Genomic DNA, 23,449 nt, shown 5'->3' with positions numbered 1-23,449 from the left:
AAGTCCTTGCCAGTGCAGTTACTGTAATGTCTTTCTCAGAGGGGTGAACAAAATATCCTCCCTAGTGAGGTCACTGTAAATTCACCCCCATGTGGGATAAATGTGATGCACCCCCCCCAGTGGTCCACGAGAGCATACTCCCAGGTTTGATTACCATAATGTGCTCCTTGGTGGGCTCATTGTAAAGTCCTCCCCAGTATGGTCCCTGTACTATAAAGTGCACCCAGCTGCCAGGGATTAAAGAGTAGGAGGGCCTTTGAGTTCAGGGGTAATTTAAGACAGCCATGGAGCAGAAAGGATTATTAGCTCAAGTTCTGGCTTTAGCTTAGGCTTCAGCTCCTCAGTTCCCTGGATTTTTTTGGGCTTTGAGCTAGCAAGCCTTTTGCCTTGGGTTTTGTTTTTTGTTGTGGTTCTTTTATTGTTTTTATTTCTTATTTTTTCTGTCCTTTTGCTCCTGGGCTGCCAGCTGAGCTAGTGAGCCTTTGGGTTTTTCCCATACAGATATGAACTGAGAAGAAAGCTTAGCTAATTACTTTTTCTGCCTCTCTGAGATGGCTGGTTTGCACCCCAGCGTTTGGCTCCTGAGTCTGTATTGGTAAAATAGAACAGTTGGGATTTTCCTTCTTTTTAAACAGCATTCCCCAGTAGGGTGACTGTAACAGCTTCCCCCATGCATTCACTGACGTCTTCTGCACTGGAGTCAGTGTAAACTTCCTCCTACTGAGCTAACTGTAATGTGCATGCAGTGAGTTCACTGTGATATCCTTCACAGTGGGGTCTCTGCAATATACTGCCCAATGGGGTCAGTGTACATCCTCCCCAGCAGGACCACCTTAACTTCCTCCCCACTGGGGTCACTGTACTATCCTACCCTGTGAGGTCACTGTAACCTCCTCTAAATTGTGGTCACCATAATGTTCTTCCCAGTAGGGCCACTGTGATATGTTCCCCAGTGAGGCTACTGTTGTTCTTTGCAGTGAGGTCACTGACACGTCCTCCCCACTGATGTCACTGGAATGTTCTCGCTCTGGGGTCACTGTAACATGCACCCACTGAGTTCACAGTGGTATTTTCTTCAGTGTGGTACAGTATTATCCTCCCTAGTGGGATCACTGTAATATCCTCCCCAGGGGTATACAGTGTAGTGTTCTCCCAAATGGGATCACTGTTTTGTCTACCCTAGTGGGGTCATTGTAACGTCCTCCCCAGTTAGCTTACTGTAGCCTCCTCCTAAGTGGTGCCACTATAATACCCTCCTCAGTTTGTTCACTGGGATGTTCTCCTCCGAGTTATCACTGCACCATCTTCCCCAGTGAGTTCACTGAGGGGTCATTCCAGTGAGGTCACTGTAATGTCATCTCCAATGGGGTGAATGCAAAGTCCTCCCTGGTGATATCACTGTTTTGTCCCCACCAGTGGGGTCACCATAACATCCTCCTCAGTGCAGTCACTGTGCTGTGTCCCATCATGGGTCACTGTAACATCCTCTCCAGGGGGAAAGGGCTCCAGGTACAATTGAAGGGCGTTGCTGAAAACTAAGATCTCCTTAGCATAGGGTGGGATATTTCCAGGAATTCCAGGATGCTTGCTGATCAGGTTTTCTTATCAAAAAAGGGCCCACCCTGTTATCTTCCGAGGGCTATGTGACGCTCCTTACCAATCTGGGTTTACCAGAGCAGGTGTAAAAATAACCCCACAGAGAAAAGAAAGTTGTCATAATAGACTGAGCTCAGCTGGCTATCTGGAAATGCCAGACTTCAAACTTAAAAGCAGGATTTCACATATATCAGTTGACATAGATAAACTACATAAGAAAGGCCCCTATTTCTAAATCCTGATTGGTGGAAAAATGTAGGTGTAACAAGGTGCAGCACAGATGTTTATGGTTTTCAAGCTTAAAAGCTCTGTAACATTATCTCTCAGGAGTGGAGGTGTGTGTTGCAGTTCAGCTCCCAAGTATGTTCCGTGGCCTTGATCAATTGGCAGTGGCTTGATTACAATAAATTCTTGCTATTTGCATTGACCTGGTGTTTGAGTTGTGTTGTATCTCAATAGACCCCATAACACAAAGACCTTACCATATTCTTGACATTCATAGAATTTCTGTCCAGAATGAATTCTTTCATTATGATGACAACTATAGAAATGTGAAGTCTTCATCATTTTATATACATTCATAAGGTTTCTCTCTAGTATGAATTCATTCATGATGATGAAGTGTACAAAAGCTTAACTATATTAAATACTCTTATAGGGTATGAATTCTCTCATGCCTTTATAGAAGACTGTGATATGCAAAGGCTTTACGACATTGGTGACATTCATAGGGTTTCTCTCCAGTATGTGTTCTCTAATGTATTTGGAGACCACTGTGATGTGAAAAGGTTTACCACATTGATTACATTCAAGGGTTTCTCTCCAGGATGAATTCTTTCATGCTTTTGAAGCAGACTGTGATAAGTAACGCTTTACCACATTTGTTACATTTATTAGATTTCTCTCTAGTATGTATTCTTTCATGCCTCTAAAGATGAATATGACATAGAAATGCTTTACCACATTGATTATATTCACAGGGCTTCTTTCCAGCATGTATTCTTTTATGTATTCTGAGATGACCATGATGAGCAAAGGCTTTATCACATTCATTACATTTGTAGGGTTTCTCTCCAATATGTGTTCTTTCATGTCTTTGAAGATCATTGCTATATGCAAAGGCTTTACCACATTGGTTATATTCATAGAGTTTTTCTCCAGCATGTATTCATTTATGTAACTGGAGACTACTGAAAAGTGCAATAGCTTTACCATGTTGATTACATGCATAGGGTTTCTCTTCAGTATGAATTCTTTCATGCCTTTGAGGATGACTTTGACATGCAAAGTCTTTACTACATAGAGTATATTCAGAAGATTTCTCTCTAGTATGACTTCTTTCATGTCTGCAAAGATAACTGGCACATGTGATAGCTTTACCACATTCATTACTGTGATTGTTGGTAAAATGTTCTTGGGGAATGTATACAATTTACCCTTGTTCATTCAAATGCTGATTTCTCTGCCCTACTAAGTGGTTTCAATCGGATGTTGCATTGTGATGCTTATTCTGAGCATCACCTGTCTCAGGTCTCTGTAAACATGCCACCATTTGTTCTCTGCAATTGTCAACTAAACAACCAGCCATTGCTGTGCAATGGAGAGAATATGGTGGAACATCCTGCTCTGGAGGGGAGGAGAAGGAAGCAAGTGGGAGGGTAGAAAAGCAGAGACTGGCAGGAGGACTTGGAACCATGAGGAGAGATGAATTGGACCTAAGATATGACTAAACGCAAGTATAATGTTGGAAAATCTGAATGGAAGGAAATTATGTGGGCTTGAGGGTTGAGGATGAAGTAATCATTGCCCAGCATTGTGCTCTAGGTTAATTAAATAAATCCTAGTCTCTGTGTGGTGATTTGGGTATACAGCTGGTTTAGGAATAACTGCTGTTTAACTCCAGATAAATCAATTATAAATATTAATAACCCACAACCACTAATGAATCTTTTTATCTGTATAAAGTAATCTCACAAATTGGTAAAGAGGAATCAGATATTAAGGTTTTATCACTTTATTTACATTCATTGTATTCCCCTTCATCATGGGTTGTTTTGCATCTTTGAAGATACCTATGATGGTAAGAGCATTTACTTTATGGCTCACCTTTATAGCATCCTTTTTCTATAAGAGGTTTTTCATATATTTGAAAAGAACTGAAGAACTCAGAGCTTTACCATACTAATTGCAATAGTAAATTTCTCTATAGTGTGAGTTACACCTCATTTGCAGTTAACCAGGACAAACAGAAGAATTCCACATTGCTAGTGCTATAGGGATTTCCTGTAGTGTGAGTTTGTGGATGTTCCCAATGAAGTTGGAAAACCAATTAATTGTAAACTTGTATCACATTCAGAAAGTCTACTCAAAGTGGAAACTACTACATATCTTCTAATTGCTCTGGAAGAGAGAGGTCTGTTGCTTTCAATATCCCTTTGTATATATGGCTTGTAATCATTATGACATATGATATACCTATTAAAAGAAGAATAACAAATTAAAGAGTTCCAAATTCCAATAGCACAGTTTGAAATTTTGTTCCTCATAGACATGTGGTATTAGTATTAAGGTTTCTCCACAACAACATTGTTGACTCTGATAAACTGCCCCTTACACTAAACTTAATAATGTTTCTACAAGTATATGAATGTCACCAGGCTTACTATGCACTGTTTACTTATTAGAAGGTTTTGGACATATAATTACCACCTATTCAATGTGTACAGCTTTTGCAATATTTAAGTGGTAAGAGACTAAACAAATTGGCACTTCTACAAGTCAATTGATGATATATTGTTTCCTTGTCTTCTTTCTTAAATGAATGTCTTGCAAACACAAATCAGATACTTGGCACTGAGGAACATGGTTTTATTAATTAATCATTGATACACTTAAACAGTGCTTTTTTTCCCCATGTCTTCTAGATCTTTAACAATGTTCTTCAAAAGTGTGGTCCTCCCAATTGTAGCCTAAAATATAGTGTCAAAAATATAATATTGGAAATTTAAGTTACTATCTTCAGTAATCTTAAAACCATGCCTGATTTGTTCACCTCATTCTTCCTCATTCTCAAATAACATTGCAGAAGAGCATCAATAACAAAGAAAGATATCTCCTTATTTTTAAATGCAAAAGAAAATTTACAGTCTTTCTATAGCCATAAGATTCCTGTAGGTCTCCCTTGTAGAGACTCTTCTGGGAAGAATCCAACGATGCCCACTCTTCCCAAGTGAAGTTCACATGCACATCATCATGGGTGATCGCATTCTAAAATATCCCACACATGTGTACAACAGAAGGCATGTTACTGACAACACTGTACACATATTCTTCATTGAAAAATATATTTATATAATTCTGGTGCTTCCTCCACTTATTTCCTGACACAAAAGTTCTAATGTAATCATCAAGTCATTTCGAGAAGAAGCTGAATAATGAAGTTCATCTATGTTATTTCTGAGAGCTCTGAATAAGATATAGCCTTGCAGGACAAAAGCCAGTTAACAGAGAGGGGAGAAGGGAGAGAGAGAGAGGACAGAGGAGGGAGAAAGAGAAGGAGAAAAGCATCAACAGAACTGAGCACACATCAGAGATATTGCATGAACAATCACTAACCACAAGAAAAAAGATGGGCAATCTAGTTGTATTGACTCAGACCTTTAATTCTAGCACTCAAGAGGCAGAAGCAGGTGTATCGACTTGAGTTGGATCCAGCCTGGTCTATGCAATGAGTTCCAAGACAACCTGAGGTATATATTAAGACCCTGACTCCCCTACAAAAAAAAAAAAAAAAAGAGTAACCAAACAAACAAAAAAGAATGAACTCAGAGATCTTTACTGAAGTTCCTGCAAGGAATTATACATTCATTCCAGTTCTAAATTCATCTTCCAATCTTCCAGAAACTTGAAGTACCCCACTTTAAACTGTAACATTAATAAGATCTTACTAAAAGTGAATGCTTGGTTAAACAGTTGCAAATGGACAGATGAAATTCCTAACAATGTAAATGTTGATCTTAAATAAGCAACACAGGACAGGAGTGATGACTCAGCAGTAAAGAGCTCTTGCTGGTCTTGCAAAAAATTTGGCTCAGTTTCCAGTACTTACAGGGGACTCACATCCATTATTCCAAAATCAGGGGTTATGAGGGGTTATAGCTACTGTAAGAACCAAGTACACATGAAGTGCATATTCATGAATATAGGTAAAACACTCAAATTCATTCAAAAAGAAATTCAACACAAACACAACAGATGGGAAGAATGTCAAACACCTGGAATCCAATGACTCAGAAGGCTCTGGGAGTATTAAAGTCATGAATACATGAAAATCCTTAGAAATAGAATATACTCTCTACCAAATTTCAAAATTCAAGATGGAGATGAAGGTCAGCACAACAATATATGTTTGACATGTACAAACACCAACATTCCAGGCCCATTAGCCAATAATATAAAAAGAGAAAAGGCCAGGCATGTTGGCCCACATATAATGCTAGCACTCTGGAGCAGGATCAGATGGATTTCTAAGTCTGAGGACTTTCTGGTCCAAATGCCTACTTGCAGGACAGCCAAGGCTACACAAAGAACCTTTGCAGTCAAAAACAAAACCAAAATTAACAAAAATTAAAAGCATCAGACTACCAAAATAGCCTAGCATTGAATAGTAATTGCTTTTTACTCTATCTTACGTGATTTAGGACTAGAGTCTATAATAGGGAAAGCATGACAGCATGAGAAGAAAGCTGACCAATCAATTTCAACCACAATGCAGCAGACACAAAAACAGTGTGTGCTTCAGACCCAGGACAAAAGGCTCCAGGTTCTCCCAGCATCCTTCGATCCCTACCTGCTGTAGGATATGTTTGGCATGCTGCACCCTCTACCCTGGACTTTCCAGCCCAGGGACAGGGGATTCCCCTTCCCCTTCACTATATAATCCAGACATTTTGGTTCCCATCCCTCTCTCCTCTTGATGACTCTCTCTCCTCTTCTTTCTCTCCTCTTTCTATACATGTCTCTCTCTCTCTCTCTCTCTCTCTCTCTCTCTCTCTCTTCCCCATACACCTGCATGGCAGCCAAGAGCTGCTTCCAATAAGCCTGCATTTGTAGACTTTAACTTGTCTTGTAGCTCACATTGCTACTTCCAGTAAGTTTATCAAACAGAAAATGGGTTAAGTCTACAGACACTCAAATCCCATCCCATCCGCAATAAGGAATCTAGAAAAGCTCCAACTGGAAAAGCTTCCATACGCTCCCACAAAGAAAGACCCAAAGGAGAGATAAGTGTCCAAAGACATCATCCTATATAAGAGCTTTTTTGTTGTTTTGTTTTCTTTTGTTTTGTTTTTCAATCAACTACATTCTGACTCTGGTCACTACAGGCTCATTGTCATCCCACAATGAAAATGCAGTTAGTCTAACTTTAACAATCCTAATACTCTGCAAACAGCCCATACACTGCTCAAATACCAAGGTCTCTTCTGAAACTGAAGACAATCTCTTGATTGCCACATCTTGTCAGACCAGAAAACAAATTTTATTGTTCCAACATTCAATAGCACAGAATACCCCTTCCCATTCTAACGGAAAGGAACGTGTACATAGGGAGGGAAGGTTGGACCAATGTAAGAAATGGCAAACAACAAATTCTACAGTTCTGTCTCAGACACATGGAGCTTTGGTTTCAAAGGGTTTACATGTCCCTATCTTTGAAACTCCTCATACAGCTCTCAGTTTGGTTACTTCCACTCGTTGCAGGCATCTCTCCATGGCAGATTTCTCATAGCTTGAGTATCTCAATATCTTGTGGTCTGAAAATGCAACTCAGGCTTCATACCCACAGCTTCATGCAATGAGCTCTCACAGTTTCCTCACTGAGGCTCTGACTCCACCAGAGATGGCTGGAACAATGCTGAACTGAAACCACAAGAGAAGAATCCATGACCTTGAATTTTGCATCTTTCTTGTTTCCGGAACCATGACAACGTGGGTGATCCAGTTAAGTTTGCCTTCTAAATTGTGATGCACTATGAAGTTCCTGCCTGGGACTAGGAATAACTCTGCCTATTCCTTCTATTAATTTAAGTTTTGGCAGGAGGGAGTGTTACTCTTAGGGCAAGTTCTCACGCTTCCAATCCAGAGCAGGGAAGGGCGTTCTCTTTAATGGTGAAACTCTCCTGGAAAATTCCTACCTCTATCTCAGCCTTAAACCGCCATCTGAAACTACCTGGTGGGAAATCAGCCCATTACTTTAAATTCTGCCTCACTCAATTTCTCAGGGCATGGGCAGGATAAAAAAATAATAATTTGAGCCAAAATACCACACAAATGAACTCTAGTAAAATTTTTCATGGATTCTATTTTCCACCAAAATCCTTGGACCTCGACTTCACTTCCTCTGCATTACTCTCATCTTCTAGGTCCTAAAAGAATAGCCAATTTAATCCCTGTGTACAGTTTTCTATGCCTTTTGACATCTCAAGTCCTGTTATTTTTCCAGTTCCTCCAAAAGGGCACATTCCCAGGTTCTGTGCAGCAGCAAAATCACTTTTTCCTTACCACTTTCTGTACTACTTTGTTCTCTGCTGCTGTGATTAAATCCTCTAACCAAAAGCATCACAGGTAATGGACAGGTTTTTTGGATGGTTCTGTCAGGTAATAGTCCAAATTTTGGAAGTTTTGTATAATAACTCAAGCTAGAAAATGAAGGCAAAAAACATGGACAAACATTGTTCTCTGGCTTTCTCTCCTGCCTGGTCACTGTCTCTTGCTCAGCTAGCTCTCTTATCCAGTCCAGACCCATTTGCTTAGGGATATTGCCATCCTTAGTAGAAGAGAATTTCCCACAGCAATTATCAATCAACACAATCACTCAGAGGCCTAGCAACCAGCCCTTCTAATGAGGGCACTACCTCAATTGAGGCTCCCTCACATGACTGTAACATCTGTAAATGTTTCAACATTGGAGAAAATTATTTTGACTGCCGTAAGTGTCTCATTCTTTTATAATAAAGCCAATGTTGTCTGTTAGGATCACTCTGAAACAGTTTTGCCTCCTATGATTGATGATTAGATATAAGTGTGCACTGGTGTGAGGAAACACAAACCTTAAAACCAAATGTAACAGAGCAGATTTTTAAAGAAACAGTGTATTTGTATTATACACCTAAACAGCTTGTTTTGCACTAATTGCTTTATAACTCATAAGCATCTTTGAAAACAAGTCTATCCCCATTGTATGCATGTATTTGTGTGTTAGAGAGAATGTCTTTCATGTGTGTACAGGTAACACACCAGAGAAGAGGGTGTCAGATCCCCTGGATCTGGAGTAGCAGGTAGTTATGACCTTCCCAACTTAGGTTGGGTGCTGGTATCTGATCTCAGGTCAACCCCAAGAAGAATATTTGCTCAGTGACCTGCCCAGCCCGCATAGTACTTTTTATTCAATAAACAAAAAGTCTTTCGCAAATTAACAATAACAAAAACCTAAATAAATATAAATGTAAATAAATGAGCCCTGGGAACCTAATACCTCAGTATTAAGACACTGGGCATGGGACTAAGTGGGACACCTCCAGACCTTCTCCATTCTCTGTTACCTGAGCCCAAATCAATACTCAGGGTTGCCCCTAGTGGCAGCTTCCTCTCCCCACCTTCTGTAGATGCCATAGACCATCCATCCCCACCTGTCCTTCTCTTCCTGCCTCATCTCTGTCTGGGCCACTAACTATGGGCAGACACCCTCTGTTCAACCGCAGTCCATGCCTGCCAAAAGACTAGTAGTCTGTCCAAAGTCCTATCCCACTATTTGTTACCTCAGATCCAATTCTCAAGGTTGCACTTAGCTCTGGAACAGAATACTAGGGGAAGCTTCCTCTCCCTGTTTCCATGCCTCCTGTTGATAGCAGATTATCCCCACCTACCCCTCCTTTCCTGCCTCATCTCTGTGGCCCAGCCCTGACTTAAGCAGACATCCCCTGCTCAAACAGATGCCATACCTGTCAGAAGCCCAGGTAAGCTGTCCACAGACCTACCACACTATCTGCTACCCCAGACCCAATTTTCACAATTTCCCCTAGCATTGAATCAGAGTATCAGAGGCAGCTCCTCTCCCCACATTCAAACCCTCTGTGGATCCCTAAGATCATCTTGCCCTGACCTCCACTTCCCCCTACCTCCAACAACAGCAAGCATTCTCTGTGAACAGACCAGCCAAGCAGGCCGGTAAGAAAGGCAACACTCAGCCAACACACTCTAAAAATTCAGAGAGCAAACAGAAACCCCAGAACAAAAACTCCCACCTAAACAAGACAAGACCCCAGAAATTAGCACCTCCACCAATAATCACCTCAAACTCAGATGCCTAGATTCCAGCATTGGAAAATAATCAATATCAACCAGGGAAATATGTCACCAACAGAGACAGCTTATCCTATCACAGCAGGTCCTGAATATCCCAACATAGCTGAAAGCACAAGAAAAAGACCTTGATTAAGGCCCTTGACGAGGAAATTAATAAATCCCTTGAAGAAATCCAGGAAAACACAATCAAACAATTGGAGGAAACCAATAAATCCCTTAAATAAAGCCAAGATACACTAAACAAGCCATTGACTGAAACACATAAAAGTGTTCAACACGTAAAAATGGAAATAGAAGCAATAAAGAAAGCAGAAACTGAGGAAATTCTGGAAATAAAAATTTTAGGACTGCAACAAGTAATTACAGAGGCAAGGTTCACTCACAGAATAAAGACAGAAGAGATAATCTTAGGTACTGAAGATACAATAAAAAAAAAAATGGATACATCAGTCCAAAAAAAAAAAAAGTTAAATCTAAAAGCTTCATGGCACAAAACATCCAGGAACTCTGAAACATTTTGAGAGGACAAATATTACCAATAATTATAAGTAAATGAGAAGAATACCAGCTTAAAGGTCCAGAAAATATTTTCAACAAAACCATTAAAAAAAATTCCTAGCCTAAAGAAGAAGATCCCTCTCAAGGTACAAGAAGCATACAAAATACCAAATAGATTAGTCCAGAAAAGAAAGTCCCATAACAATCCAAAGGCTAAACAAAGAAAAAATATGAAGAGCTGAAATGGGAACAAAACAAAATAATCGAGTAACATATAAAGGCAGAATTAGACCTATTAGAATTACACCTGTCTTCTCAATGTAGACTTCAAAAACCAGAAGGGCTTAAGACACATGTGCTGCAGACCCCAAAAAACTACAGATGCCAGCCCAGATTACTATAACCCAGAATTTTTTCAATCACCATAAATGGAGAAAATAAGATGCTGTGATAAAGTCAAATTTAAACCACGTCTATCTACAAATACAGCCATACACAAGGTGCTAGAAGGAAAAATGCAACCCAAGGAGGTTAACTACATACAAGAAAACACAGGAAATAATCTGACATTATCAGCACAACCAAAAGAAGGCAAGCACAAATACACACACACACACAAACACATCCTTCTACTGCATACAAGAAATACAGTTCAACATCAAGGATAGACATTACCTCAAGGTTAAAGGGTTGGAAAAAATATCTTAGGCAAATGCACCTAAGAAACAAACTGGTATAGCCATTTTAATATTGAACAAAATAGACCTCAAGCAAAAAATTAATCAACACCAATGGGTAAGAATACTACAAATTCCTCAAAAAAAAAAAAAAAATCTACCAAAATAACATACATTTCAGTTCCTAACATTCTATGCCCCAAACATAAGATCTCCCACCATTGTAAAAGAAACACTTCTGCAGCTTAACCTGACCCTCACGCCTGATAGTGGGAGACCTCAACATCTCACTCTTACCAAAGAAAAAGTCAAGACAAAAACTAAACAGAGAAATGCCCCAGCTGACTAACGTTAAACACCAAATGACCGCAACTGATATTTGCAGAACATTCCACCCAAACACACAATATACCTTCTTCTCAGAAACTCATGGAACTTTATCCAGAGTTGACGACACAGTCAAACACAGCTCAAGTCTCAACAGATACAGGAAAACTAACTCCTGCACCCTATCAGACCAAGAATTAAACCTGCACATTGTCAACAACAGCAACATCAGAAACCTGAAAACTCACGGAATCTGAACAACTCTCCTCGGAATGAAAATTGAGTCAAGACAGAAAGAAGTTAAAGGCTTTAAAGAATGCAATGAAAATTAATACACCGCACACACAAACTTACGGATTACAATGAGCAGTCCCCATTCGGAGGTCACCTCCTGGGTCAGGGAGTGACTAGGATCACAGGGGACCTCACGAATGAACAACCCAGCCCCCGGGGAGGACCCGCCCCACCAGCTCTCCCAGCTCAGCCGCCTGCCCCTTCCCGCTGCGGGCAGCGATCCTGTTCTAAGTTAAGACTTCACAGAGTTGGCCTGAACTCCGCTCACAGCACGCAGCTTTAGCGCTCAGAGCCTGTCACACAGAACCATTCAAATCTGCTCAAATCGCTGAGTCCGCAGCGAGGCACCGGAATAACCCTCCTCCTCTTCCAAGCATGTCCTCCCCGAGGTCCTGATTGGCCAGTGAGTCTAGAGTGACATGAGCCTGAGCCCCTCCGTAAAGGTTAGAGGGTGCTGAGGGGAAACAGCTGAGCGGCTTTCAGAGGCTTCCAGCCCCGGGCCAGACCTCTTTCAAACCTGCAGAGATCTGCCCCACTGCTCCTCCCCTTGGAGGACAGTGACCCTTGCCTGAGCTCCCCACACAGCACCCAGCAGCCCCTTCCGCTCTTTCCTCACGGAACCAAGGCGGATGGCTTGCAGAGCTCATTTTCCAACTTGCGGTGGCGTTATCAGTCCATCCCACAAGCAGAGGGGTGCCCAGAATACTAACAGTTAAAGAGAGATTTTAAGAGACAAGATTTTTGTTTCGTGGCTTCAAGTAAACCGAAGCTACTTTTCACTTGTAGGGATGGGACAACCCTGGGGATTAAATTTAAAAAAAAAAAAAAGAAACAGATGACAAACACTGTGGAGCAAGTGTAGTTAGCTGGTAGTTTTTCTCAGTGGGAAAAATAACAAACTAACAAACAACAACAACAAAAAAAAAAAAAAAAAAAAAAAAAACACAGCCAGAATCTAGTAGTGGTTCAGTGCATGTTGCTGGATGTCTCTTATTTTATAACCTTTATTTTTAATATATATTTAAACAAATTGTGTGTGTGTGTGTGTGTGCGTGCGCGCGCGCACAATACCAACAGAGGCCAAAAGAAGGCAGGAGATGCCTGGGACTGGAGTTACAGCAACTGGTTGGCTTCTATGTGATTTGGGGGATGAATGAAGCCCATGTCCTCTGTTACAACACTCTTCGCTCTTAACTACTGAGCTATCTCTCTAGCCACTTTTTAATTTAAAATTTATTTTTACACATTTTAAGTATATCACTTTCCCCCTTTCCGTCCTCTCTTTATCCCTTCCCAAATTCTTCCCGGCCAATTTCTTCCTTGTTAAGTATGCATGAAAAAGTCTGCTCAAGCAACTCAAACATATGAATAAAACTTGCCGGGTCCGTTGCTGTTGGTTGTGTGTGTATGGTTTCGGGACTGACCGCGTCGCATTGGATAATCAGTTAGGGAGCCCGTCATTGCCTGAGGCCGATTCTCCCACTTGCAGGAGATTTTCACTTTATAATGAGCAACAAGGATGCTGGGAGCACAAAGGTCCTTGCACCCTCAAGTCACTAGAAAAACCGAGACCATTAAACACACAGGGGCTTCTCAGTGAGGGAGACAAAATACCTTCATTCGATCCAAAAGGCTGGGAGTGGGTTTTGTTAATGACCTGGTGACCGGTTTGCTGTCTGTGGAGGCACACCTCACCTACCTTTTGCTATAGAAGCAGTCCTTTCCCAAATTCTCCAGAACAACTATCCCAGACTCTGTGTTCCCTAGACTGTTAGCCATTTTTAGGATACTGTCATATGTACTTTATGCCCAGATGACCTCAATGCTCTAGGCCAGAGTCCACGTTAAATTCTAGGTCTTTCAGCCGTAGAACCCATCCTCATGGCCACATGTACTTTATAAAAGACATTCTAAGTCGTCACACCTGGAATGGGACTGATTGTTGCCTGGAAATATTTTCCCTAACTATACTGTGTTTTAAATAGACTAGCAATATCAGACTCTTGTAAGTCTGATCCTGTAGCCTCAGGCTTTTCCACCAACACCCCAGTTCCTGAAAAATGACTCTGAAGCTTGTTATCAATAAGCCTTATGCTTTCACTTGTTCTCGGACTAACACATAACTTCTCGACCCACTTGCACTAACCTAAGTTCAGCTATGTGGCTGGTTACCTCTTCTCTGCTTCATATGTCCGGCTGTCCTGGTGGTGAATCCTTTTCCTGCCTGACTCTATTCTGGAGTTCCTCTCTCCCTGCCAGAAGTCCTGTCTTCAAATTCTGCCTCAACTTATTGTTTACCATATTTTTATTGGCAGGTGATTTTTCTACACAGAACACAAGAGATTATCCCTACATGATTACAAGTTGGTAAATAGAACCGCATCAGGTTGCCATTCTCATCTCTTAGTGTGGTTTGCTTCCCCGTCTGATAACTGTAGAGACCCCCTCAACAGAAGGCTGACCCCCAAGTCAGCTAGAATTCCTTGGAGAAGAAACATTATCAGGAATAGAAAACCTGGGAGCTGGAAATACATCGGAAGCTAAGAGCACTGGAGGTTTTTCCAGAGCAACCAGGTTTCATTCCCAGTAGTACATAAGGCAGCTAGCTCACTCCTACTGCTTGCTCAAGTTCCAGCATCCCCAACACCATCTCCTGGCCACCCTGGACAGCAGGCATGAATGGGCTACAAAGATACACATACAGGCAAAACACTCATACAAAGTAAACAGCAACTCAAACTCTTTTTGAGAGAGAGAGAAAACTTGCACCATAAAACGTACTGTTCAAGCTGTTCAGAGTAGTACATTTCTTCAATCCTAGCAGTCAGAACACAGAGGCTGGAAGATCACTGTGAGTTTGAGGAAAGCCTGTGCTACATAATCAACACACACACACACACACACACACACACACACACACTCACACACACACTTTGGAAAAGAAAAACAAAACTAAATAACATAGATAAAAAGAAGCATTTGGAGAGATGAGACAATACAATACCTCTTAAAGTCATCTCAGGTATTTGCCACCAATGTCCACGCAATCATTTTCAAAAAAAGAATATTGCCAAGCATGGTAGCACATACTATTAATACCATCACTTTGGAGGCAAATTCTTATCCATGTATTTGCTGGTCTACATAGTCACTTCCATAGTATAACACATTTCAAATCAATAAATTTCATAGTACAATACATTTCAAACCAATAAATTTTAGAACAAAAGGTGAATATTGTGGTGTCAAGAACCAGGGAGCAAAACCACCAAAACGTTGTGAAGCAAAAAATTAATTTTAGGGCTGAGCAAAATTTGCAGTCTCCTTAAAAGTAAGAGAGAGAAACACCCCTGATTAAAATCAGGGTCGCCTTTTTATGTTCAAGCTAAAGTCTGAGGTACATAGCAAGTGATTAGAAAAGTGGATTTTTTTTTTAAGTCTGTAATTTATTTAACCACCAGCCAGTTCTCAGAACATACCAAGAGCAATGGACAAAATATATGGTGTGTGAATCCCAAGATTACAGAGGAAGAACAAGTCAAACACACAAGTTGCTCTTGACTCGGGACATGATTAGAGAAAACTCCATAGGGAATGATATGGGAATAAATCAAATTTTAACATTAGGTTTAATTAGGAGAAGGAAGAAAAAATGGAGTCAGCTGTCCCTTAACAAATACAGTTTTGATTTGTTTTCTTTGTTTGAGACAGGGTTTCATTTAGAACCCCAGCTAACCTTGATTCACTAAGCTCACTATAATGTATAAATATATATATATTTATAAATATATATATTTATTTATATAATCTCTAATAAATATCACTATGTATTTAATCCTGTGCTTTTGGACCATCATTTCTAGCATATCAGTCTTCTATGGAGGAGGGATCTGAGAAGTTATTTGATATTTTCTGGTTAGAAGCAAAAATGACTGTTCTTAATAGGGTTGCTTCTTCATGAAAGTGTAGATTTGTCAATCTTGGGACCACTCCTAATCTCAAAGGCATAGGATTGATGCCAACTACTCTAGAGCTAAAACTAGAAAAAAAAAAATCCTCCCTGGTTTCTGTAGTTGGAACAGGAGAATTTTTTTGTGTTCTTATCTTTTGCAAACACTTCTGTTTAGTTGCCTTTCTATTGCTGCCATAAAACAGACCATGGCCAAAGCAAATCACAATTGAAGGCATCAAACGGGGCTTACAGTTCCAGAGGGTTAGAGGAAATGATGGCAGCATAAACACATGGCAGCAGGAGGAGCTGAGAGCTCACGTTTGGAATCCCAGACAAGACTTAGCAAGCAAAATGGGCAGGGTCAGAATCTTTTAAAGCCTCAAAGAACACGTATGTTTCAAAAATCTTTCGAAAAGGCCATACCCAAACAATTCTACCGCTTGGAAAATAAACATTCAACCATATGCGTCTATGGATGCTGTTCTCATTTAACCACCATATGTTTCTTCAACCCTTAGATAGTGACAACTACTTTTTATCTGACCACGCTCTATCATACTCTTAAGTGAGACTGTTTTGTGTCCATCATACATCATGAAATAAACAATCCTGCTCCACAAAGAATCAGAGCATAGCAAAGAATGAACAGACCAAAACAAGAAAAAAATACATCAGGGAAAACATCAAATCCTGTAGCTGCTTGCTTAGCTACTTGAGATAATGATGAAATTGCCTAGACTTAGATGCCCACTCGTTCAGCAACTTTTAGGGCAACTGCACTACTTGCCTGCAGATTTCCTCAAAGCCACTCCTGTATCCTGAATTTCCTGTGCGTGGTATTTTATTTTACTGAACATGTGTTGGCGGGGCTGGAGAGACCATTCAGTTGCTAAGAGCACTGTTAGAAATAGTTTCGTCCCTAACACTCACATGACAGCTCACAATGATTTGTAACTACAGTTCCACAGGATCCATACATCTAAATAATGGGGGATAAGCTGGTAGCTGCCATTGTTTGGTGTGATTACTTTTTAAATCCTGATATATAGATTCAAAAATTAGTAATATAAAAATATACTTCTGTACTACAAGGAAACATGTGAAAGTTGTTTAAGTTGCTGTTCTCTGGCAGTAACTGACAACATGTGATATAAAGAAAAAGGTATATCATAGCTGATAGTTCCATGGAAAATATGCCATTATGGTAGGAAAGTTTGGGAACAGTTTTGGGAATCTACACTTGATTCCCTATACTTAGTAATTGGGTCTGAGGTCATGAATCTGAGATAAAATAGAAACTTACAACAGTTATAAACCTTGGATACTTGACAAAAATCCATTTCTCAAAGGAGGCTCCATTTCATAATGGTTGCACAACAGCAAAACAGGATTGTCAGCTTGGGATCCAGTGTTCAAACACGTGAACTTTGGAGGATATTTCACATTCAAACCATAAGCGTTAATTCTAGAGCCAAATATCAGTGACCATGACCTAGAAAAAAAAACTATATTAATACAAAGTCTGTGTTCTTGTATAATAACGGTCTCGTAGGGTTCTTTTTCACCTATAACAAGAGAACAAAGAAAGTTATGCATAAAAGCATTTAAAATATATCAGTGGACTCATGACATAGGTGTGTTATGTTAGAGGGGGGAATCCCCTCTTATTATAGACTTCAGATTGGACTTCCTGACAATGTTAGTCTATCCATGGGTGACCATTAATGTAGAATGGCAATGGGGATGATAATCATCCTACAAGCTATATGGACCTCAGAAACAGATTACTTATAATGTTACCATGGAATATAACATATAATTATTCAAGTTGTAATTTTCCCCTATCCCAGTTAGCTCCCAAATAATTGACACAGAGAGATTATGGTTTATTTTATAGATGTCAATACAATAACTGAGCATTGTCATTCTATTGTCATCTTCTAAGATAACCTAGCTACCTGAAAGCCAATATCCCTGTGATCCTTATATTTATGGCTTTCTCTGCTCCAGCTGTCATCTTATGGTGTCTCCTTCCTCTTTTCTTGTGGCCTAATTCTCCTTCTCTGTTTCTCTCCTCCCTTCACTGAAATTAGAAGTCCCACCCTATTCTCTCTATCGCTCAGGTTTTGGCTGTCCAGCTTTCATTGACAAAGCAGAGAATAAAGGGTGAGGAACGTTTACACAAACTTGAGACAAGGGATTTTTAGAATAAGCACTACAATGCCATATCTGGGTTGAAACCAGACAGTGGAATAGAAAATCAGCATTTGAATGATACAAGGGTAAACTTTGCACAGTTTACAATAGCATTTTGCCAACAATGGAGTTCAGTGTTACCTTTCTTTTCTGTTTGCTTGGCTTACTTGTAAATGGAAGTGGATCAAGAAGCTCTATATTAAATGACAATGGAACCATTTCTCTTCTCTTTTAGAAAGTTTAAGTGTAATATGATTTTGTAAGTACGATACCATTAAGTAATTGTTCCCTTTATATGGTGGCAAGAATATTCTGTAGAAAAAGATTAAGGCACTTTCTCTTTAGATTACCAAGATCAAATTATATTGGAGGGGGAAGATTATAGCAAATTTAGATTTGGCAAGATTAAGGGGGTACTTCCCTGGGAATTCTAAATGAGACATTCAAATGAAAAGTTCGGTAGAGTTCTTAGGGATACAAATTTCTTGACAGCTGTCCTTCACAGTTTTATGAAGCTTGCCATATGTTCATTTGTGCACCCCATCTACAACTTGACATGGTGTTCAGTGGTGTCTCCAGCCCTTGTTAAGGACTGCTGCCACTTGAATGGTATATGCCTAGGAGTGGTATAGCTAGATCTTGAGGTAGCACTGTTCCCATTTGTCTGAGAAAGCACCAGACTGATTTCCAAAGTTGTTCTACAAATTTACATTCCCACCAGTGATGGAAGAGGGTTCCCCTTTCTCCATAGCCTCTCCAGCATGTGTTGTTGCTTGAGTATTTGGTTTTAGCCATTCTGACGGACGTAAGGTGGAAACTCAGAGTTGTTTTGATATGCATTTCCCTGATGACCAAGGATGTTGAGCATTTCTTTAAGTGTTTCTCTACCATTCGATATTCCTCTATTGAGAATTCTCTGTTTAGCTCTGTACCCCATTTTTTAATTGGATCATTTGGTTTGTTGCTGTCTAATTTCTTAAGTTCTTTATAAATTCTGGATAATAGCCCTCTGTCCAATATAGGGTTGGTGAAGACCTTTTCCCAGTCTGTAGGCTCTCCTTTTATTCTGTTAACAGTCTCCTTTGTTTTACAAACACTTCTCAGTTTCATGAGGCCCCCATTTACTTATTGTTGATCATAGAGCCTGAGTTCTTGGTGTTCTGTCCAGGAAGTTGAAAACATTCAAAGCTCTTCCCCACTTTTTCTCCTAACAGGTTTACTGTGTCTGGTTTTATGTTGAGGTCTTTAATCCACTTGGACTTTACTTTTGTGCAGGGTAATAAATATGGATCTATTTGTACTTTTCTACATGTAGACATCTAGTTAAACCTGAACTGGGAAAGCCACTGATGATGCTCTTGTTTAAAACTCTACTTTATTCGGAGTGCTTAGGCCTCTACCTCTCTTCCACCAATCCCCCCAACCCTACGTAGGAGAGAGAAAAGGTTAGTGAAGAGAGGAGGGCCAGACCCCTTTACTTCTCCTGTCTATTTAGGGTCAAGCGGTTCTTTTAGGGCTCTGTACCAATCTCTGTCACTGCAGATGCAGCTAGCAGTCTCCTCCATGCAGCTGCACTCCCAAAGCACTTCTTTCTGTCTGTCTGCTCCAAACTGCCACGATGTCTCTGGTCTCTGGTCTCTCCACACTGCTCCACAGCACACACCAACACCAAACTCCACCCTGAACTCCACCGAACACTACAAAACACCACACAGTCTCTTTCTCGGCCTCATATTTATACTCTCGGAGACCTACTCCACGCCCTTCCATGCAGCACGTGAAAGGCCCTTACCAGCTGGCAAAGATCACACCCCACACTCGAAAATTAACAGGTGTGGACAAATTACAGCCAAACTAAAATCCCACACTTGAAATTAAAACAAAAGCATGTTTACATAACATACAAAGAAACCAAAACTTCCACTACATAGACCAGTACTATTTGTTGAAGATGCTATCTTTTTTTTTTTCCATTTTGTGGTTTTGGCTTCTTTGTCAAAAATGAGGTATCCTCAGGTGTGGGGATTTATTTCTGGGTCTTTGATTTGATTCCATTGATCCTGTAATCTGTTTCTATGCCACTACATATTACTGTTGCTCTATAGAACAACTTGAGATCAGGAATGGAGATACCTCCAGAAGTTCTTTTATTGTACAGGATGGTTTCAGCTATTCTAGATTTTTAGTTTTTCCATATGAAATTGAAAATTGCTCTTTCAAGGTCTGTAAAGAATTGTGTTGGTATTTTGATGGGAATTGCATTGAATCTGTAGATTGCTTTTGGTAGGATGGCCATTTTTACTATGTTAATTCTACTGATCCATGAGCATGGGAAATCTTTCCATCTTCTGATATCTTCTTCAGTTTCTTTCTTCAGAAACTTGAAGGTTTTCTTTTTTCATACTAGTCTTTCACTTGCTTAGTTAGAGATATGCCAAGGTACTTTATCTTATTTGTGGCTATTGTGAAGGGTGTTGTTTCCCTAATTTCTCTCTCAGCCTTTTTGTCTTTTGTATACAGGGGGCTACTGATTTTGTTGTTGTTGTTGTTAATTTTGTATCCAGCCACTTTGCTGAAGGTATTTATCAACTAAGGAGTTCTCTGGTAGAATTTTTAGGAACACTAATGTATACTATTATGTCATCCACATATGGTGATACTTTGACTTCTTCATTTCTAATTTATATCCCCTTGGTCTCCTTTACTTGTCTTATAGCTCTAGCTAAGACTACCAGTACTATGTTGAAGAGATACAGAGAGAGTGGTCAACCTTTCCTTATCCCTGATTTTGCTGGAATTGATTACGTTTCTCTTCATTTAGTTAGATGTTGGCTATAGGCTTGCTGTATATTGCCTTTACTCTGTTTAGGTATGTGCCTTATATCTCTAATATCTCCAAAACTTTAAACATGAACAGGTGTTGTCAAGTGTTTTTTTTTCTTTCTGTTTGTGTATATGGTGGATTATATTGATGGATTTCCATATATTGAACCACCCCTGCATGCGTAGGATGAAGCCTACTTGGTCATGGTGAACAATATCTTTGACGTGTATTAGATTTTGTTTGCAATTATTTTATTGAATATTTTTGCATCATTTGCTCAACTATGTTCATAGCAGCTTTATTTATAATAACCAGAGTCTGGAAACAACCTAGATGACCCTCAACCAAGGAATGGGTTCAAAAATTGTGGTCTATTTACACAATGGAATACTACTCAGAAATTAAAAACAAACAAATCATGACATTTGCAGGCAAATGGATGAAACTAGAAAAGATCATCATGAATGAGATATCCCAGAAGCAGAAAACATGCATGGTTTATATTCACTTATTAGTGGATATTAGCCATATAATATAGGATAAACATACTAAAATCTACAGACCTAAAGAAACTAAACAACAAGGAGGACTTTAGACAAGATGCTTAATTCTCATTCAGAAGGGAAAACAGGATAGACACCAGAAGTGGTAGAAGAAAGGAAATGGGATGGGAGCCTACTACGGGTGTCCTCTAAAAGACTCCACCCATCAGAGGATTAAAACAGATGGAGAAACTCACAGCCAAACTTTGAACAGAGCACAGGGAGTCTTATGGAAGAAGGGGAATATAAAAGGACTCTGAGGGGACAGGAGCCACACAAAGAGACCAACAAAGCCCCCCTCCCAAAAAAAACTGGGTCCAGGGGGGACTGCAGACTAATGAATCAACCAAAGACCATAGGGAGGAATCGACCCCCTGCTCAGATGTAGTCCATGGGCAGCACAGTCTCCATGTGAGTCCCCTAGTAAGGGGAGAAGAGAAAGTCTCTGACATGAACTCAGTTGCCTGTTCCTTGATCACTTCTCCCTGGTGAGGAGACCTGGCCAGCCTACAGAGGAAGAGGACCCATGCAGCCCTGTTGGGACTTGATAGGCTGGGGTCAGACAGTAAGGGAGAAGGGCTTCCCCTATCAGTGGACTAGGGAAGGGGGATAAGGGAGGAAGCAGGGTGTGACTGGGAGGAGATGAGGAATGGGGTTATAACTGCGATACAAAGCGAATAAAGTGTAAATAATAATAATAATAGTAATAGAAAAAAATTATCTTAGACGTAAAAAGAAAAAAAAAGAGCTGCTGCCAGTTCATTTGGAGCAACCTCACTCGGTTACCTCCTATCACCAAACACTGAGAGTCTCATTTTTGCTTTAACCGTTCATTCCTCATCATCCTCCTAATTTCAATATATGATCTCGGTTTGGTAACACCTAAGGTGAGAAGATGTCAGTTCTGCCTTGCTGCAATGTTGAAAGTATTTTTGTTTATTTTGTCTACATTGTTAGATTGAAAATATTTATTATTATATCAGCCAATGTATTATAAACAGAAGAACCTTACATGCACTGGGTATAGTCATACTCGCAGTTACTGACTCTCCATTAATTTTGCATTGTAAAGAAGAAACAGACAGGAGCCTACCGCAGAGGGCCTCTGAAAGACTCTACCTAGCAGTGTATCAAAGCAGATACTAAGACTCATAGCCAAACCTTCAGCAGAGTGCAGGGAATCATATGAAAGAAGGGGGAGTTTGTATGACATGGAAAAGATAGGAGCTCCACAAGGACCAAATGTATCTGGGCACAGGGGTCTTTTCTGAGACTGATACTCCAACCAAGGACCATGTATGGATATAACCTAGAACCTCTGCTTGGATGTAGCCCATGACAGCTCAGTAACCAATGGGTTTTCCATAGTAAGGAGAACAAGGACCATTTCTGACATGAACTCAATGACAGGCTCTTTGACCTCCCCACCCCCCCAAGAAAGGAGCAGCCCTGCTAGGCCACAGAGGAGGACTTTGCAGCCAGTCCTGAAGATACCTGATAAGACAGGGTCAGATGAAAGGGGAGGAGGTCCTCCCCAATCAGTGGACTTAGAGAGGGGCAGGGAGGAGATGAGGGAGGGAGGATGGGATTGGGAGGGAATGAGGGAGCGGGATACAGCTGGGACACAGAGTTAATAAAATGTAATTAATAATTTTTAAAAAAAGTTAAATACTGATACTCTGTAAGCCAAACACACACACACACACACACACACACACACACACACACAGAGAGAGAGAGAGAGAGAGAGAGAGAAGTTAAAAAGCAACAAATCAAGCAATCCAATTAAAAAATGGGCTAAACAGAGAATCCTCAGTAGAGGAATACAGAATGGCAGAGAAACACTTAAAGAAATGCTCAACGTCCTTAGCCATCAGAGAGATGCAAATCAAAACAACCCTGAGATTTCACCTGACACCCATCAGAATGGCTAAGATCAAAAACTCAAGTGCCAACACATGCTAGTGAGAATGTGGAGCAAGGGGGACACTCCTCCATTTCTGGTGGGAGTGCAAACTTTTGCAGCCACTTTGGAAGTCAATATGGCAGTTTCTCAGAAAGTGGAGAATAGTTCTCCCTCAAGACCCAGCTATACCACTCCTGGGCATATACCTGAAGGCACTCCACCATACTAAAGGACACTTGCTCAACTATGTTCATAGCAGCTTTATTCATAATA

General features: G+C 40.3%; 1 protein-coding gene across 1 annotated transcript; it reads right to left on the bottom strand.

Annotated features, from left to right (window-relative positions):
- Positions 1-1,395: 1,395 nt before the first annotated feature.
- On the bottom strand, positions 1,396-2,940 carry LOC129683251 (zinc finger protein 844-like). The gene is made up of 3 exons (XM_055615873.1): positions 2,471-2,940; positions 2,247-2,389; positions 1,396-1,601 (listed from the first exon to the last, which is right to left on the bottom strand). Exons 1-3 carry the CDS (start codon positions 2,938-2,940, stop codon positions 1,396-1,398), a joined length of 819 nt encoding a protein of 272 aa, XP_055471848.1.
- Positions 2,941-23,449: the final 20,509 nt, after the last annotated feature.

Source organism: Psammomys obesus, unplaced genomic scaffold (genome assembly GCF_907164565.1).
Source record: "Psammomys obesus unplaced genomic scaffold, mPsaObe1.curated_primary_1811, whole genome shotgun sequence".
NCBI classification, from domain to species: Eukaryota; Metazoa; Chordata; class Mammalia; order Rodentia; family Muridae; genus Psammomys; species Psammomys obesus.
Note: the sequence above shows the minus strand (reverse complement) of the source record. Positions and strands in the feature narration are given on the sequence as shown.